Source organism: Crinia signifera, chromosome 9 (genome assembly GCF_055691185.1).
Source record: "Crinia signifera chromosome 9, ASM5569118v1, whole genome shotgun sequence".
NCBI lineage: Eukaryota > Metazoa > Chordata > Amphibia > Anura > Myobatrachidae > Crinia > Crinia signifera.
This window is the reverse complement of record NC_139225.1, coordinates 22,764,459-22,784,474: the sequence shown is the minus strand read 5'-3', so window position 1 is coordinate 22,784,474 and position 20,016 is coordinate 22,764,459. Positions and strand designations below refer to the sequence as shown.

Sequence of the window (20,016 nt, the reverse complement as noted above, 5' to 3'; positions counted from 1 at the left end):
GCAACTGAGTAGAATCTTCCACATTTTTGCAAAAGTGTGACCTTAAATGTTAGTGCCCCCACAATTGGAAAACAATCCCCAGCTTTATCAAGCCTGCACCTGGCGGGTATACCCAGCATCACATTGATGACTTGCTACCTAGCTGGCCATAAGTCAACTGCACTGATCCAAAAATTAGAACTGTACTCCCATCTGGCACCTAGCAAAGTGCCCATAATCACCTGCTGCCCAGAGTCCGGAACTATCTCAGTGCCCATGATCACCTGCTGCCCAGAGCCAATAACTAGCCCAGTGCATATGATCACCTGCTACCCAGAGCCAATAACTACCCCAGTGCCCATGATCATCTGCGGCCCAGAGCCAGAAACTAGCCCATTTCCCATGATCACACACTGCCCAGAGTCCGGAATTAGCCCAGTGCTCATGATCACCCACTGTCCAGGGCCAGAAACTAGCCCTGCGCCCATAATTCTCAGCTGTAGGGGTCCAAGAGTTAGTACAAAGCCTGTATCTATTAATGCATTTTCCTATCTTTATTGAGCTCTCCTATGTATCAAGAGTTCTAGATTTGAAGGTTACTTGGGCTGTGGGGGGCACTTCTCCCTGTGATGTCATTATGAGGGGAGCAGACAGATAGGCACTACTACACGTCCTAAGGAACACCCTGAGCATTTCTCCAGGCACCCCACAAACTGGAGAAGGAAGACACTGGGGCAGCAGCTGTGTAAACCCCTCATCTTTGCTCTCAGGTCCTGCACCCCACCTTACAGCTCTGGGGCAGTGTGGTCCTTATGTTTCATGTCTCAATGTACTAGGCCTGTGGTTCCCAACCCTGGTCCTCAAGTACCCCCACCCCAACAGTGCATGTTTCCCAGGTCTCCCTGGCAGATGCACTCATTACTCAGACACAATTTTAAAGACCCACAGGTGGAGCTAATTACTTCCCTTGTGAGTCTGTGTGGAGACCTGGAAAATGTGCACTGTTGGGGGGTACTTGAGGACCAGGGTTGGGAACCGCTGTACTAGGCTGAGATATATGTTGGTGCTATACAAGTGTAACATAAGGACAATGCAAAAAAAAAAAAAAAACGTTTTTCACGGAATTTCAGACCCATCCCCAGAGCTGTATATTGGTTATATTATGAGGGTGTTTCTCCCAATTACAATCAATTGAAAATCTACCTACAAGAATATATATATTTAAGAAATTGTGAATAATGTCCAGTAATGTTACGAAGTATCTGCCATCCATTATGTTCAGGAAATCCCCTGAAACAACAGTAATTTAAGAATAGGATCCACTGGTTCTAGAATTATCCGAACAATAGGAATATTCTATAGATTTCGCCCTGTATTGTTGATGCACCTTTCCTGAGGCTGAAGCTGCTCTCCGCAGATTAGCCGGCACCTGCTCCCATTCCCAGGTGAGCAGGGGGAGGAGCCAGCCTGTACCACACCTGGAACTCTGTCAGCAGCAGGACCACAGCACCCTTCCATTCCTGGTAATATGTTCCTGGAAATATGTAAGTACGCTGGGTAGCGGGTGGCCAGTAATAGGCAGGTATAGACGAAGCTGGGTCACGCGTGTAGTATCCTGTAACGGTGGGAGAAGTAATCTGTCATTTGTGGTATCTTCTGACAATAATTCATGTACATCATCATATATTGTAGAAGTATGCTGCAGATTAATCCGCAGTGGAGATCTGTTTAGGATGATACATGCATGGTGGGTGTGGCACATTAGGGTGACAGTCAAAATGTCGACATGGGAAAAGGTCAACGTTAGTTTTTCTACTCTTGGTTTCTATCTCGACATGGACACACATTAGTGCCTCGCTTCGCACACTTATATTGTCCCTTTATGCCCACAGGGATGGTAAAGTATGAACAAGTCAGTTAAAAACAAAAAATCATGAAAAACTTGCCGACATTTTGCTTATGTCGACATTTTGATTGTTGACTCTTGGATAAGTAATGCAGATTTTGCTTTGTCTACTTCAGGCATGTCCAAACTGTGACCCATTAGCTGTTGTGAAGTCCCATCATGCCTTGCCACAGTTTTGGTATTGGGGAATGTTAAAACTATGGCAAGGCATGCTGGGATGTGTAGTTTCACAACAGCTGCATTGCCACAGTTTGGACATGCCTGGTCTTCATCTAAAATTGTTTCAAACAATATGGACGGTTGATCAGTCTAATTATTCCGGCAGCTGAATCCAAAAGGGGATACCAGACCCTTTACACTAAACCAGACAATACAGTATACACACAATGCAGCAGCGCTGTTTGGAATAATATTGGAATGATCCAAAATGAACACAATATTGGCCAATAATAATTAGAAAACATACATTACATTTTAAAACATCCTATTATAAAATATCTTATATAATTCTAAATAGATTTGTCCATGCAAATACATTTCTCTATTAATATCGTCCTTGGTTTAATTATACATTTGATGGAAATGTCAGTTGTTAGTATTTCAATTCATGCAATTAATAATTTATTCGATTGTTTTGAAAAACATCTGTAGCTGTGTTAATTGGGATGATAGTTGTTGAGGACCAGACACACTTGTCGATGTCCCGCGCGGCTGATATTGGCGGCGTCGTGGACCTGGTGTGGGGGGAAGGCATTGGCAAGTGCACAGACTTGGCGCTGCAGCATGGCTGTCGTTAACATGGACGTTCCTCGTCTGGACATGCTTGGGGGAGGGAGGGGGCATTAAAGACGTTCAGGAGTGCGCATTGTTATCAACAGGGAGTGTACACACCACAATATCGCTCAGAAAACCCTTTCTGAGTGATATTGGGACCAATATCTCCTGGTGTGTATGGGCATTTGTATGCATGTCCATGTGGTACTTGTGTATTATCACGGCGCCCACGATATTAAGTCGTACGACATATAATCGCATCACATCGCATGCCATACACCCGATGCACACCGATGCGATTTTAAATTGTATAAGCCCCCTATACGATTTTTAATTGTATAAGCACCCTAATGGGGGCTTACAATGTTAAATGCACCCCCGTGCCACCCCCACTATGAACGCCAACCCGAAGCGTGGCGAGCGCAGCGGTACGCGTCCTCCGACCTTTTCATACCCTCACTATCCACGTCGGTGTGGAGTTGATTTTATATAGTGTGGCGGGGGTATGAAAAGGTCGGAGGACGCGTACCGCTGCGCTAGCCACGCTTCGGGTTGGCGTTGATGTTGGGGGTGCTTTTAACATAGTAAGCACCCGTCACGGTTAATTATCTTATAGGGGGCACTTTTAACATTGAAAAACCCATTAGGGTGCTTATACAATTTTAAATCGCATACCATTGTATATGCCATACAATGCGATGGTATACAATTTAAAATGGGGGAGGGGGGGGGGGCGGGCGTGGCCACAATGACACAATCACAACTTGCCATGCTCCCAAATATAATTATTCATGAATAAGTTTTTCCCCTTTTACGTCACCTGGCGATCCCTCCATAGAACATGGGGGGTGGGGGTGGGATTTAATGTATCGAGCTACAGCACCACTACAACCCCCCTCCACCCCCACCATAAGAGGCAGTTTTCTGTGAGAATCCCACAAATATGTCATGATAAATAGACCCCTTAGTAACTTGCTGGAGCCAATTGTGCTAATATTTTGTTCTTCCAGATGATAAGGGCTGCGGGAAGAAGTATTGTTGTCTCCTGAACTATGCTGCGATACTAATACTGATCTCCTTCGTGGGGTGAGTAATAGTGGGTGATTACACCGCAGTTATATATACTGTGTGTCTATATATATATATATATATATATATATATATATATATATATATATATATATATATATATATATATATATATATATATATATATATATATATATATATATATATATATATATATATATATATATATATATATATATATATATATATATATATATATATATATATATATATATATATATATATATATATATAGTTAGCCAAGACCACAGCACTATGGTAAGAACACAGGGCCTGTTTGCAAGGCTGCATTTTTAGCAAATGGACAAAACCATGCTGCACTACAGGTGGGGCAGATGTAACATGTGCAGAAAGGGTTCGATTTGGGTGGGGTGTAAGGATGACCATCGATGATTTGAACTGATCAATGGTTTCTGTTTCTTTTTTACAATGTGTCGGAACAGGGGGCATAGCTCCGCCCCCCAACACCTGGAAGCCACAACATTTTGATTGGTCCTCAGGCCATTCAGTCAACAATAATGGATAACCATCAATAGCTAAAACGATGGTACTCTTTACCTAGAAGGGCGCCCACGATTTTGATCATAGGCATCGCAGGTAAAAAAATTGCGTCGGTCGCATTGCATGCGACCAAAAAAATTGCATGCGATGCGACCGACGCGATTACCGCGATTTTACATAGGGAACAATGTTAAATGGCCCACAGACCCCAAATAGCCACCCTAGGCGCCCCCAATTGTTAACGCCACCCCACGATCAACGTGAACCCGAAGTGTGGCGAGCCCGCGAGGGGCGGCGGTACGCGTCCTCCGACCTTTTCATACCCCCACTATTCACGTCGGCATGGAGTTGAGAATAGAAAGTGTGGCGAGCGCAGCGAGGCGAGCGGACGCGGATACCTGTGAAGCCTGCGAGGGGACGTGGATACCTGTGAAGGTATCCGCGTCCCCTCGCGGGGCTCGCCACGGTTCGGGCTCGGTGGCTCGCTGCACTCGCCACACTTTCTATTCTCAACTCCACGCCGACAAACGCATTTGTATGTAAAATCGCGGGCATTGCATCGGTCGCATCGCATGCCATAATGGGCGCCCCTCTAGGTAAAGAGTAGCTAAACGATCGATGGTTATCCATCACATAGTTTATGACTATCGATGGCTGGGTGCAGAATCACCATTGATGACAACCCTCGATGGCGACTGCACCGATGGCCATCCCTAGGGTGGGTTCACTTCAAACTGAAATCTAAATTGCAGTGTAAGAATAAAGCAATTAGTATTTACCCTGCACAGAAACAAGATATTTCCCCCAAATCTAACTCTCTCTGCACCTACTGTTTAGTCATACTTGCCTGCTTTTATTGTTGCCTCTCCGGGAGAAGCAACACGTCGGGGGCGGGGACTAGGCTGACATCACTAGGCCCCACCTCATACCACAAAACATCGTGATACGTGAGCCGTGGAGAGGGGCAGGGCTTACATGGTGCTATGCACATAATTTTAGCCCAACCCCCTCTCCGGACCCATGAATTCCGGTAATTGAATCATCAGCGGGGAAGGGGGGTGTGGGGGCTCTGGGCAGCAAGTGGGAGAATTGCCCACCTTCCCTGGGGCCCGGGAGGCAGACTCGATTTTGGGTTATCAATAGTCAGCAGAGGATCTCTGTACACTTATCAGCATATTAATTCTGGCGCATGTCCTCAAAATTGCTGCTCGCAAGCAGGGCTTAAAGTGGTCGTGGAGAGGCGGTGGAACCCATTTTCCTCGACCACCAAATTCCTCACCTTCCCGTCCTCCTATTTTGCAGATCCAGGGCAAGTGGTTGGGTTTTTGGCATCCACCTGCAAACTATAATGCTTCTCTGTTAAAATTACTGTGCAGGGCGAAGGTGGAGGTTGAACTAGTTCCACTTAGCCATAAAAGGTAGTGAAACTCAGTTCCACCCAGTGGCGTAACTATAGAGCACGACAAACACAAGTCAAACACGTCAAACACAAGGCCCGCGGGCCAAATCCGGCCCGCCAGACCTCGTCATGTGGCCCGCGCGAGGAGATAGCATGCAGGGCAGTGTGTCCCAGCTCCTGCCTAGGCCACCTCCTCTCACCCACCCCACCGCGGCCGCCTTACCTGTTCCTCCACTGTCGGCGGCCATGTTCCTGTAGGCACATATGTATACGGCTACAGAAACATGGCCGCTGGCCTCCACGGCTACGTGGAGGAGGGCCCGACCACCTGTTCCCTCTGATGCCCGGCAGTGACAGACACTGGGTGGGGACGTCATGACGATGACGCCGCCCGCCCATGCGTATGTAGATAAGTAGGAGCAGGCAGGGAAGCTGGACCGGGAGTCGGGGACAGTGTGGCCGCAGCAAGCAGTGAAGAAAAGCTGGAAGCCGCAGCAGCTGCAGGACAGACGGAGAAACAGTAAGTGAGGATGAGGATCACACTCACAATAAAAAATATATATATATCTGCTGTTTCCTGAGGTGTCCCCGTGTATAATAATAATAATGCCATGACACCACAGGCTGCTCCTCCTGTATAATCATTTATGTGTCATGGCGTTACTTTTATTATATTATACAGGGGGAGCAGTCTGTGGTGTCATGGCATTATTATTATACAGGGGGAGCAGCCTGTGGTGTCATGGCATTATAATTATACAGGGGGACCTACAGATACAACCGGCCCTTTGAGGGTGACCAAACTGCTGATGCGGCCCCCGTTGAATTTGAGTTTGACACCCCTGCTATAGAGGGTGCAGGAGGTGCAGCTGCTATGGGGCCCGGAGGATTGGGGGTCCCAAAGCAATCCCCTGCACCCTCTTGTTGTGCCCCTTCAGCAGCGGTGGGAGCAACCAGCGCTAACAGCGCCAAAATGAGGAGCCCAGCCACTGCCAGAGCCGGGTAACAGGAGACCCTGCGTCCGGCTAGGAGGAGACCCAGTGACAGCTCCAGATAAGACCCTGCGTCTAGCGAAGGGGAGTCCCGGGGGCTGCTCCAAAAGAAACCCTGCATCCAGCGAAGTGGAGACCCAGCATCCGCTCCAGCAGGGATCCCTCGGCCGATCCAGCAGTGACCCAGCGGCTGCTCCAGTGGGGATCCCACGGCCGCTCCAGCAGTGACACGGCAGCCTTTCCATTGGGGGCGTGGCCTATACTCGCGTCTCTCACACGAGGCCACGCCCCCATTTTGCCGCTATGGGGGCATGACCCAGAGGCTCTGTGAGCCTCTAGCCATGCCCCCAGCCCCCTGGCTGCGGGAATAGACGCACAGCGTTTATTCCCCGCTGCTTAGCAGCCGACAGGGGGGACTCCCAACAGCCCCTCCTCACCACGGGACACTGCCGCCTGCGGGTGGGACAGCGGGACAGGCCCTAATAATCGGGACTGTCCCGCTAAAATAGGGACTGATGTATCAATATCCAGCAGCATCACATCGGTTCCTGCACATCCGCAATTTTGAGATGTGGCAGACCATTGTAGCCGATGGGCTACTTACCGCACTGCCATTGGGTGTGGTGTGTGGAGTGTGGTGAGCAGGGTATCAACACTGACAGCGCTGCACATACCACCTGGCTGAGCGCATAACAGGGACGGTAATATTTTGCCCAGATTGCATTGTATACGCGATCCTTCTTAAATGATCCCCTTTATCTCTCTGCCCCTTGTCTATCTCTTTATCCCCTATATCTCTCCCTCCCCTTTTTCCCTATGCTTCGCCTCTTTCTTTCCTCTCTCCCTCTGACAGTGTCACCCTCTCTCTACCTAACATTTTTATTGCTATTTCTCTCCTAACGAGCAAGATGCTCGAAAGTTAAAATGCAGCCGAGTCCGGAATGCACTACATTCCGGGGCTTGGATGCGGTAGGCAATACCATATTTAAAGTGGCATTGTAGCGACAATGGGGGCCCCTTTCGAGATTTTGCTATGGGGCCCACAAAGTTCTAGTTCTTCCCCTTGGTTCCACCCCATTCCCCCCCCCCTCCCACACTTTAACCTCTGCTCTCAAGACATTCTGGGTTGGAATTCAGGTGTGATGTCGGCAGTGGGAGACTGACGCCTTACCGCCAGGCGATCCCTACAGCAGGAGGAGGTCCGTTCTGCACTCCATACAGAGGGAATTGCTGGCCGTATGCGATGGGACCATGCCAGGTAACGGACTGCCGGCTGCATCACATACAGTAATGCCAGGCAGGTGGATAAAGGCCTTTGTAGTGGGATACGGTCACTATGTCGACATACATTAGGTTGACCACTAAAGGTCAACAGGGCTTAGGTTGTCACATGAAATAGGTCAACATGAGTTTTTCCCGTTTTTTTTTCTCCAAAACAGGCGGTATTTCATACCCTACCATCCATCAGAACATGGAGGGAGAATATAATAGTGTTCCAAAGCATGGCGAGCGTCGCGGTACATTGATACGCCGTACATTGACTTACGATGAATTTGGGACAAAAAAACCATGAAAAACTCATGTCGACCTTTTGACTGTCGACCTAATGTTTGTTTTGACCTTCTGACCCTGTTATCCTTAGGCCTGTCGACCTATTTCCTGTGTCGACCTCAGCCTTCATAGTGTCGACCCTATGACCCATAGTCAGGGCCGGTGCCACCATTAGGCAGGTCTAGGCATTTGCCGACCACTGGAGGGCGACAGTTCGCCCCTCGCCCCCCGTGCAAAGGGGGTACCTGCTGCACCGTCTGGGGAGCGGGCAGGAGTTCCATGCCGGCTTCTGACAGGAGCCTGCAGTGGTGTCCTTGCCGCGCGGGTACCTGCGGTGCTGTGTATAAAGCTGGTGGTGGTGGGGGGTCCCTGCAGTGAATGAGAAATAACTAGCGCTATCCTGCGGGCTATGCGGCGGCGCGGGAAGCGCTGCCGGGTTTGAAAACACTGGCCGCATGCTGATTGGCTGAGATTAGCCAATCAGCATGCAGCCAGTGTTTTCCAAACAGAAGCGCTTCCCGTGCTGCCGCATAGCGCTAGTTATTTCTTATTCACTGCAGAGACCCCCCGAAGCCGCCAGCTTTATACACAGCGTCACAGGTACCCGCGGCCCGCGCAGCAAGGACACCATTGCAGGCTCCTGTCAGACTCCAGCATGGACCATCCTGCCCGCTCCCCAGACGGCGCAACAGGTACCCCCCTCCCCCACCCCCGGCACCGGTAAACAGTAACTGTGAAGTTGTGGATAAAGAACTGACTTGCGTGATTGGCCATTTCAGGTACAGTATGAGAAGTGGCGTATGGCGTTCCCAGATGACGCTGGCCTGTGAACCACAGTGAGTAGTATCCTTCTACATGTTCTATGTATGTATGTATGTAAGGCTGATTACTAGTGTTCATTCTAACACCCTACCTATCCCATAACCTGTGCAGGTCCCCTTCCCTGCCTGGGGTGTCACTCTCTGCAATGGTGCTTGTATCACAGGTCTGGTCTGTAGATCAGTGCTGAAATACAGACCACACTGTGCTAGAAGCCACACAGCAGAGAGCAACATCCCAGGCAGGGAGGATAAACTGCAAGGGTTTTGAAAGATGCAGGGGGCTAGAATGAGCACTATGGGGGTTATTCTGATTCACTCGGAAAGGCACAATAACTCTCTAATGGACAAAAACCATATATGCACTGCAGGGGGGCAGATGTAACATGTGCAGAGAGTTAGATTTAGGTGTTTTATTGTTTCTGTGCAGGGTAAATACTGGCTGCTTTATTTTTACACTGCAATATAGATATCAGTTTGAAGTACACCCCCACCCAAATCTAACTCAATCTATAGATGTTACATCAGCCCCACCTGCAGTGCATATGATTTTGTCCATTAGAGAGTGATTATGCCTTTCCGAGTGAATCAGAATAACCCCCTATGTGTATTGAAGTCATGTCACTAATTTGCACACTATTTGTGTCGCTCTTGCACTCCTCCGTGACTACACCAGCTACATTGTGTCTGTCAGTGACTTCCTATTGGAAGTCCTACCTGTCGGTCACAGACACACAAGGCAGTCCCATCTGGAGGCAGGGCCGGCGCCACCACTAGGCAGCTTTAGGCAATTGCCTAGGGCGCCGGCCACTAGAGGGTGGCACTGCAGGCTGTCAATGTTTTTAATTCAGCACCGCGGAGCAGGGAAGAAACAGCCGCCCACCCCCTAACCAGCTCTGCCGGACACGCACATTAATTAAAAGTATGCAGCCGCCCACCTCTCTTTCAAGCAGCCACAGCCCAATCACATCCGCCCACCTGCCCGCTTCTCTCTCCAGCAGCCCCGATCATGGCCGCCCGCCCCTTACTCTCCAGCAGCGGTGCCCGCCAGCCCGTCCGTCCCCCCCTCTCCAACACCGATGCCTGCCCCCCCCCCCCCTCCTCCAACTGCAGTGTCTGCCTGTCCCCCCCTTCTCCAACTGTGGTGATCGCCTGCCCGTCCCCCCACAATGGTGTTGTAGAGACAACAGCAGCAATGGGGAGCACTGCCTCCTCACCTGCAGAAGCAACCCAGCAATTTGGGCGGGCAGCGGCACCATGACCAGGAGACGACAGCAGCTGCTGGAAGCAGTAACCCGACCAACCTACACACACACACACACACACACACACACACACACACACACACACACACACACACACACACACATACATAACTACCAATGGTAAGTTGCTCTTGGTTGTTGTGGTGGTGCAACACTAGTGGTACATTAGTTGTCACAGTGGGCCCAATGGGTATGTATTATGGATGCAGTGTATAATTGTATGTATGTATGTATGTATGTGTGTGTATGTATGAGAGAGGCAGTGTATGTATGTATGTATGTATGTATGTATATATTTGTGTATGTATGTTTGAGGGAGGCAGTGTTTGTATGTGTATGTATGTATGTATGTATGTGTGTGTATGTATATGTTCATATGAGGGGGCAGGGGGAGAATGCAAAAGTTTTGCCTAGGGTGCTAAGAAAGCTTGCACCGGCCCTGTCTGGAGGTGTTCACACCATCTGAGACTGCCAGTCTGGGCTACAATTAGAAGAGGGCTGGCTACCTGTAGGAAGCCACTCCCTGCCTTATCGCACAGCCCTAGCCGGCTTCTATGGGCTGCAGTCAGTACAGGTTATACAATCCGGGGTTTTGTGTGCGCACCTGGGGGGGGGGGGGAGGAGACAGAGACCTTCATGAATCTAGAACACAGGTTCTCAAAGTCGGTCAAAAGTGCATGTTTTGCAGGTCTCCTCACAGATTCAAGTGACCTAATTAGCTCCACCTGTGTATTTTTTAAAATGTGTCAGTTAGCAATGAGTGCACCTGTCACGTGACCTGGAAAACATGAATTGTGTGGGGTCCTGAGGACCAAGTTTGAGAACCACTGATCTAGAATCATAGTGAAAATAGAGAGTCCTACTGAAAACAGTGACGAGTAATGCCTGCTCTCTCCACACAGGGGCAGCATACATCAAGTCACCATTAACTCCTCGAGGCTGGACTTAGTTAAAGACGTCGCCTTGCAAAGGTAAAACTTCCCACCAGAGGGGGCTGTAGATCATCACCTTGGGATATTTAGCATTTTAACTTGCTGTCTGTACTTCGGTGCCAAAAAAACATCCCCTTTTCTCTTCGCTTTACCTTAAAATAATGGCCCCCTTTCGCAGGGCAACCCAAACACAGCCAATAGGTCAACACAAGAAAATGGTCAACATGTAAAATGTCTACACATGAAAATGGCGACGCAAGTTTTTGTCTTTTTTTTTTTTTACTTTTTCATGGACTCTGCTAGGGAACAGTAAAGTTTGCTTAGTACAGAGATAGCGGAAAGAGGCACCTTGGGGTGCCTGGCGAGTGAAGCGGTACACTAAATAGGAGTCCTTGTGCTCAGGTGTTGACAGTGACATCAAATTTTTTTTCATGCGTCAACGTTTTACTTGTGTCGACTTATTGTCAATGACGACTTTATGCATGTCAACCTAGACATCAATGTCTGTGCAATTGGTGCATGCTGGTATCATCTGACGTTCTTTTATCCATGGAGGCTGGTCAGACATGGCTAGCGAGTAATATTTCTGAGGTCATTTACTGACATATTGCCTCTCAGGAGACTTTGCCGACCTCATGTGTATCTGGTGGGAGTATGGGTCATACGGTCAACAGTCAATTAGTTAACCACTTTTGGTCGACAGGCCATAGATCAACACATGGAAAAGGTTAATATGGCTTAGGTCGACAGGGTTGAAAGGTTGATACAAGCAATATGTCGTTGTGGGAAAGGTCGACATGCAAAATGTTGACATGAGTTTTTCATGGTTTTTAGTGTCTATGTCGACAAATATTGATATAGACCCCGTATAAGTGCACCACGTCCCGCATTTCTCTATTGCGTCCTAGAAAATGATAGACAGAATCGCATTTGGTTGCTATGGGCAACAACACTTCTTTTAATTTTTAGAAGCTTTGGTAAATGTATGCCTGTTTCCGGGCCTGTCTGCTCTCTGCATGTAGTTCCTGCTTTAGGTTTATTGAAGAACCTTTTTAATATTATTGCCTAATATTTGTTATTCCCCCTCCGCAGTATGTTGTATGAGAAGCCGGATGCGCTCCATCCTCCGTAAGTGTGAATTCACCCAGTATAGTATCACACTTCTATCCATACGCATTAAGAAGCTGACCAATATCTGTCTCTCTTCCTTCCAGGAGACTTGACGTCTTGATGCTGACTCCTTGGTTTGCGCCGATTGTGTGGAACGGCACCTATAACCTGGAGATACTGAACGCGCAGTTCCACCAGCGAGACGTCCGCATTGGCCTTACTGCCTTTGCCACTAAAAGGTTTGCCCGTGCAAATTGCATTGGGTGGGGGCGCATACAGCTACCCCTGTGTCGCAGGTGGTGGATTTTGGGTGTGAAGGCAAATGTAGGATTTCTAAAAGGGGGGTTTCCAAATGTGATCCACAATCTCCCACTCTACAGGACATTGGAGCAAGTGCGAGAGTCTGGGGGAGTGGTAGACGAACCCAATAACAACCCTGGACATAGATCTTTCTATACACTGGATACTGTATGGAATATCTAACGCTATAGATGGCTTATAGTATATTTATTTATTTATTAACAGTTTCTTATATAGCGCATACATATTCCGCAGCGCTTTACAGAGAATATTTGACCATTCGCATCAGTCCCTGCCCCAGTGGAGCTTACAATCTATATTCCCTACCACATGTACACGCACACACAGACATTCTAGGGTTAATGTGTTGGGAGCCAATTAACCTACCAGTATATTTTTGGATTGTGGGAGGAAACCGGAGTACCCAGAGGAAACCCACGCAAGTACGGGGAGAATATACAAACTCTGGTACTTGTGTATTATCACGGCGCCCACTATGGCATTTGCGTAGTGGGCTATTCAGGGTAGTGAAATCGCATTGTATTCCATCATTGTATGTCATGCGATGCGAAGCGATTGTCCTATGTAATGTATTCACTGCTCTGTGTCAGTGAATACATTAAAGAAATAGGGTGCGAAAAAAATAGCATCGCATTACCATTATTGTATAGCATGCGATGCGATAAGATATCGGTTCTGATTGGACCTATAATAATGTCATTTATTTAGTCCCCACTATCCACGTGATCCCGAAGCGTGGTGAGCACAGCGAGCCCCACGAGGGGCGGCGGAACGCGTCCGCCCGACCTTTTCATACCCCCACTATCCACGTAGGCATGGAGTTGATTGTATATAGTGTGGCGAGCGCAGCAAGCCTGAAGCGCGGCGAGCGGACGCGTAATACATGTAACATAATACACCTTGATTGTCCTGTCGTATTTGGCTTAAGCCTGCACGGATCAGTCAGAGCCGTGGAGGCTTTAGTGTAAAAAAAAAAAAAAAGAAAATTAAATAAATTAAAAAAATGGCGTGGGGTCCCCCCCACAACTGTAACCAGCACCAGGCTGAAAGACCCGGGGCCGGTAATTAAAAATCAGGGAACCCAACAAATAGGGGTTCCCCGATTTTTAACAACCAGCCCCAGGCTCCAGGTCTGGGGCTGGTTCCCAAAATACAGGGGACAAAATGACTAGGGGTCCCCCGTATTTTAAGAACCAGCCCCAGGCCAAACCAGCCAGCAGGGTAATGCCACAGCCGGGGGGAGACTTTTTATACAAGTCCCCCCGGCCAAAGCATTAACCCTCTGACCAGTCAGCCTGGCCAGGGACCCTGGGGGAGTGGGGACCCCCCAATAAAGGGGTCCCCCCCTCCAGGACTTACCTGACCAGGCTGAAGCCTGGTGCTGTCCTCGATGCCCCTGGGCAGTGGGCATCGATCTGATCTTGGTGTAAAAAAAAAGATGAATAAACTATTTTTTTAAACTGTGGAACTATGAGTCCCAGCAAGCCTCCCCTGCAAGCTGGGACTTGGAGAACCACAAGTCCCAGCCTGCTGGGCATTAAAGGGCCCGCTGGGTCTTGTAGTTCCACAGTAAAAAAAATAGTTAAATAAATACACACTGACACCTGAAAAATAAAAGTTTAATACATAGATTATACACACACACTGATACTTACCTATCTTGATCCTGTAGGTAGGTCCCAGAGTCTTGATCCGTGCCTTGTCCTGGTTCCGGATCATGTTGTCATTCTTCACCATGTCGATCTTCATGTCGGCGTCGGCGTCAGGTCCGGGTCCGAAGAAATCCATGGTGGACCTGTGGAAGGAAATGCAACTCACCCAGGTCCTCCATGGAAGTTCTTCTGGCTTGGTCCGACGTAGTCCAGGGCTTCTTCCTTCTTCTTCCATCTTCTTGCTTCTTTTTCATGCTGCCGGCGACTCCAGCAAGCTCCCCGACTGTCAGAGCCGCAGAGATCCTTCCTCCTCGGCGTCTGTACTAAGAATGAATTCTGGCCAATCAGGAGCCGACTTTCCTGGCTTCTGATTGGCCGCTAGGCGGCTCCTGGACTACGTCGGACCAAGCCAGAAGAACTTCCATGGAGGACCTGGGTGAGTTGGATTTCCTTCCACAGGTCCACCATGGATTTCTTCGGACCCGGACCTGACGCCGACATGAAGATCGACATGGTGAAGAATGACATGATCCGGAACCAGGACAAGGCACCGGATCAAGACTCTGGGACCTACCTACGGGATCAAGATAGGTAAGTATCAGTGTGTGTGTAATGTATGTATTAAACTTTTATGTTTCAGGTGTCAGTGTGTATTTATTTAACTATTTTTTTTACTGTGGAACTACAAGACCCAGCGGGCCCTTTAATGCCCCGCAGGCTGGGACTTGTGGTTCTCCAAGTCCCAGCTTGTAGGGGAGGCTTGCTGGGACTCATAGTTCCACAGTTTAAAACAATAGTTTATTCTTCTTTTTTTTTACACCAAGATCAGCTCGATGCCCACCGCCCAGGGGCATCGAGGACAGCACCAGGCTTCAGCCTGGTTAGGTAAGTCCTGGAGGGGGGGACCCCTGGGGGAGTGGGGGGAGGTCCCCACTCCCCCAGGGCCCCTGGCCAGGCTGACTGGTTAGAGGGTTAATGCTTTGGCCGGGGGGACTTATATAAAAAGTCATATAAATATAAAAAGTCTCCCCCCGGCTGTGGCATTACCCTGCTGGCTGGTTTGGCCTGGGGCTGGTTCTTAAAATACGGGGGACCCCTAGTCATTTTGTCCCCGTATTTTGGGAACAAGCCCCGGACCTGGAGCCTGGGGCTGGTTGTTAAAAATCGGGGAACCCTTATTTGTCGGGTTCCTTGATTTTTAATTACCGGCCTCGGCTCTTTCAGCCTGGTGCTGGTTACAGCTGTGGGGGGGACCCCACGCTGTTTTTTTTTTTTTTATTTATTTAATTTTCTATTTTTTTTACACCTTGCAGCCTGCACGGATCTGACTGATCCGTGCAGACTGCCTCTACTAATTCGTATTAGCGGCCGTATATATGGCCAGCTAATACGAATGGTTACACCATCAGAGGGTTACAAAGCAGTCGTATCTGACTGCTTTGTACATTCCCCTCCGGAACACGACTTTGCATACGACTGAAACAGTCGTATGCAGTCGTAGGGAAAATACTAATACAAAAAACTAGGTTTTTCATATTAGTAAATTTCCCCCTATATGTCATTTAATGGTATAGTACATTAAATGCCATTATATAACGGGTAAAATCGCATCGCATGCCATACAATAATGGCATGCGATGCAATGCGATTTCACTACATTTGCGTGCGTAGTAAAATCGGGCGCCGTGATAATACATATATATTGAACCTATGACCTCAGTGCTGTGAGGCAGTAATGCTTACCATTACACCATCCGTACTACCATAGTATAGGCTGTAACAAACATTTACATAATATAAATAAGTGTCCAGGAAAAAGATACCATAATATAATATAACATAATAGAACCAGTACTGCACTTTCTAAGCACATGTTCTCCCACCTCATTGTAAGGCTCCGGTCTCTTCTTCCTGGTAGTTGCTCTCTAGTCCAGTGCACTGATTGAGGACTCCACACACAGTAAACTTGGTAGAAGAAGCCGCTACCACTGGGCATGTGCTACAGTTTTTATACTGATCTAAAGTATTTTAAACCGATAATGATGTGTTTTTCAGGTATACTGTCTTCATCCCAACTTTCATCGAAACTGCAGAAAAGTTTTTCATGAAGGGACACAGAGTTAACTATTACGTGTTTACTGACCGCATCGGGGACATTCCCAACATCACCATCAGCGAGGGGAGACAGATGGTCGTCCTGGAAGTTCCCAGCTACCGACGGTGGCAGGAGGTCTCCATGAGGCGAATGGAGATGATCCGCAATTATTCCCGTCAACGATTCGTCAATGAGGTGGACTATTTGGTGTGTGTGGACGTGGACATGAGGTTCAGCGATGACGTTGGGGTGGAGATCTTAAGTGACCTGTTTGGGACGTTGCATCCTGGTCTGTTCCACAAATCCCGTCGGAGCTTTACCTATGAGCGCAGACCAGCGTCGGCGGCCTTCATTTCGGGCAATGAGGGAGACTTTTATTATGCAGGGGGGGTTTTCGGGGGTATTGTAGAAGAGATCTACAAGTTAAGCAACTTCTGCCATCAAGCCATGATGGTGGACAAGAACAATGGGATCGAAGCCGTTTGGCACGACGAGAGCTATTTGAACAAATATTTTCTTTATCACAAGCCGACGAAAATTCTTTCTCCGGAATATTTGTGGGACAATGACTACGGCGTCCCAGGCTTCCTCAAGAGAAGAAGGTTTGTTGCGGTTCCCAAAAATCATAAAGCAATCCGGAGCAGAAGGGCGTTGTGAGATTGAGTACCAGATAGAACTTTTATACCGAACGTTGGGTTGATTTATTAAAGGGTCTAAAAAAAATGTGAAGCTTTTTTTAAATCTATCCCGAGGTCTTTTTAGTGGCTAGCTCCTGTAATAGAAATGTTACAAAAACATTAATATAATGCTGTAATATACCCCAAATCATCTTGCTTTGATTGTTTTTCTCTTTGTAAAAAGTTCCTTTAACCCCTTCATGACAGAGCCAGTTTGTGCCTTCATGACAGAGCCCTTTTTTTCAAATCTGACATGTCTCACTTAAGTGGGGATAACTTTTTTTTGCTTTTACTTATCCCAGTGATTTTGAGATTGTTTTCTCGTGACACATTGTACTTCAAGTTAGTGGTAAATTTTGGTCGATACAGTCTGTGTTTTTTTGTGAAAAATACCAAAATATCATGAAAAAATGGAAAATTTAGCAATATGCAAAATGTCACATTTTCTGCTTGTGAGACAAATAATCATACCACTCAAAATAGTTAATAACTAACAAAGACCATATGTCTACTTTATGTTGCAATCATTATTTCGGTACTTATGTAGTATCTGGGCTGCCGATTTTTTGATTGTATGCCTTAAGTTAAGGCATACAATCAGATGCGATGCGATGCGATATCGCATCGCATCGCATCGCATGCAACCATCGGATGCGATGACCCGATTTTTCCATAGGAATCAATGTTAAAATGGACTGAGTCCATTTTAACATGGAATTCAATGGGAAAAAGGGGTCCTTTTCATACCCCTACTATCCAAGTGGGCATGGAGTTGGATATAAACCTGTGGCGAGCGCAGCGAGCCACCGAGCCCGAAGCGTGGCGAGCGAACGGTATTCTGTGTCCCCTCGCGGGGCTCGCTACGCTCGCCACGCTTCGGGCTCGGTGGCTCGCTACGCTCGCCACAGGTTTATATCCAACTCCATGCCCACTTGGATAGTAGGGGTATGAAAAGGACCCCTTTTTCCCATTGAATTCCATGTTAAAATGGACTCAGTCCATTTTAACATTGATTCCTATGGAAAAATCGGGTCATCGCATCGCATCGCATCCGATGGTCGCATGCGATGCGATGCGATGTACCCGATTTAGAAATCGGCAGCCCAGATACTACATAAGTACCATTATTTCAACCTCCTTTTCATTTTTTTGGACACTAGGAGGCTTCAAATATGACTAGCAAATTCTCAAATTTTCAAGAAAATTTCAAACACTGATTTTTTTAGGGACCAGTTCAGTTCTGATGTGACTTTGAGGGACTTGTATGTGAGACACCCCCATAAATGATGCCATTTCAAAAACTGCACCCCTCACAGTATTCAAAACAGCATTTTGGAAGTTTGTTAACCCTTTAGGTGTTTCACAGGAATTAAAACAAAGTGTAGGTGAAATTTCAAAATTTCATTTTTTTTGCAGAGTTTCAATTTTAATACATTTTTCTAACGAATACAGTAGATTTTACTAGAGAAATGTGACTAAAAATTGATTCCCCCAATTCTTTTGTTTTCAAAAATATCCTATATGTGGCCCTAGTGTGCACGTTGACCAAACCACAGGCTTCATAATAGAAGGAGCACCTACTTGATTTTGGAGCCTCCTTTTTATGAGATTTTTTTTTAGGCACCATGTAGGTTTCTAGGCACCATAAGTGCTAAAAGTTAGGAACCTCCCCCACAAGTCACCCCATTTTGCAATCTACACCCCTCAGGGAATTCATCTAGGGGTATAGTGTACATTTCAAACCCCCAGGGGTTTCACCAATTTTGGTACAACTGGGATGTGAAAATGGAAAATTACATTTTTTTACACAAACATGCAGTTCTGGCTCAAAATTTTTCATTTTCACAAGGAATGAAGGAGACAAAGCACCCCAAAGTCTGTGCCCCAATTTCTCCCGAGTACGGCAATGCCTCATATGTGACCAAAAAATACCAGTTGGGCGCATGGCAGGACTCAGAAGGGAAGGAGTGATTTTTGGATTTGGCAGCACAGATTTTGGTGGAATGAATAGTGGGTGCCATGTTGCATTAGCAAGACTCCCAAAGCACCAATACAGTGGAACCCCCCCACAAGTCACCCCATTTTGCAAAGTACACCCCTCAGGGAATTCATCTAGGGGTATAGTGTACATTTCAAACCCCCAGGGGTTTCACCAATTTTGGTACAACTGGGCTGTGAAAATGAAAAATTACATTTTTTTTACACAAAAATGTACTTCTGGCTCAAAAATTTTCATTTTCACAAGGAATGAAGGAGACAAAGCACCCCAAAATCTGTGCCCCCATTTCTCCAGAGTACGGCAATGCCTCACATGTGACCAAAAAATACCAGTTGGGTGCATGGCAGGACTCAGAAGGGAAGGAGTGATTTTTGGATTTTGCAGCACAGATTTTGGTGGAATGAATGGTGGGTGCTATGTTGCACCAATACAGTGGAACCCCCCCACAAGTCACCCCATTTGCAAAGTACACCCCTCAGGGAATTCATCTAGGGGTATAGTGTACATTTCAAACCCCCAGGGGTTTCACCAATTTTGATACAACTGGGCAGTGAAAATGAAAAATTACATTTTTTTACACAAAAATGCAGTTCTGGCTCAAAATGTGTTATTTTAACAAGGAATGAAGGAGAAAAAGCACCCCAAAATCTGTGGCCCAATTTCTCCCGAGTACGGCAATGCCTCACATGTGACCAAAAAATACCAGTTGGGTGCATGGCAGGACTCAGAAGGGAAGGAGTGATTTTTGGATTTGGCAGCACAGATTTTGGTGGAATGAATGGTGGGTGCCATGTTGCATTAGCAAGACTCCCAAAGCACCAATACAGTGGAACCCCCCCACAAGTCACCCCATTTTGCAAAGTACACCCCTCAGGGAATTCATCTAGGGGTATAGTGTACATTTCAAACCCCCAGGGGTTTCACCAATTTTGATACAACTGGGCAGTGAAAATGAA

At 47.3% G+C, this 20,016-nt stretch overlaps 1 protein-coding gene across 1 annotated transcript; it reads left to right on the top strand.

Annotated features, from left to right (window-relative positions):
- The first annotated feature begins 1,096 nt into the window (after positions 1 to 1,096).
- LOC146035220 (histo-blood group ABO system transferase-like) lies at positions 1,097 to 17,178 on the top strand. The gene is made up of 7 exons (XM_083158550.1): positions 1,097 to 1,523; positions 3,670 to 3,745; positions 8,971 to 9,027; positions 11,177 to 11,245; positions 12,299 to 12,334; positions 12,421 to 12,555; positions 16,345 to 17,178. Exons 1-7 carry the CDS (start codon positions 1,508 to 1,510, stop codon positions 17,039 to 17,041), a joined length of 1,086 nt encoding a protein of 361 aa, XP_083014676.1. The 5' UTR covers positions 1,097 to 1,507; the 3' UTR covers positions 17,042 to 17,178.
- The last annotated feature ends 2,838 nt before the right edge of the window (positions 17,179 to 20,016 follow it).

Coding starts and splice junctions, on each gene's coding strand:
- LOC146035220 (XM_083158550.1), top strand. Junction 3,746..8,970: donor ATACTGATCTCCTTCGTGGG/GTGAGTAATAGT, acceptor TGGCCATTTCAG/GTACAGTATGAGAAGTGGCG. Junction 9,028..11,176: donor ACGCTGGCCTGTGAACCACA/GTGAGTAGTATC, acceptor CTCTCCACACAG/GGGCAGCATACATCAAGTCA.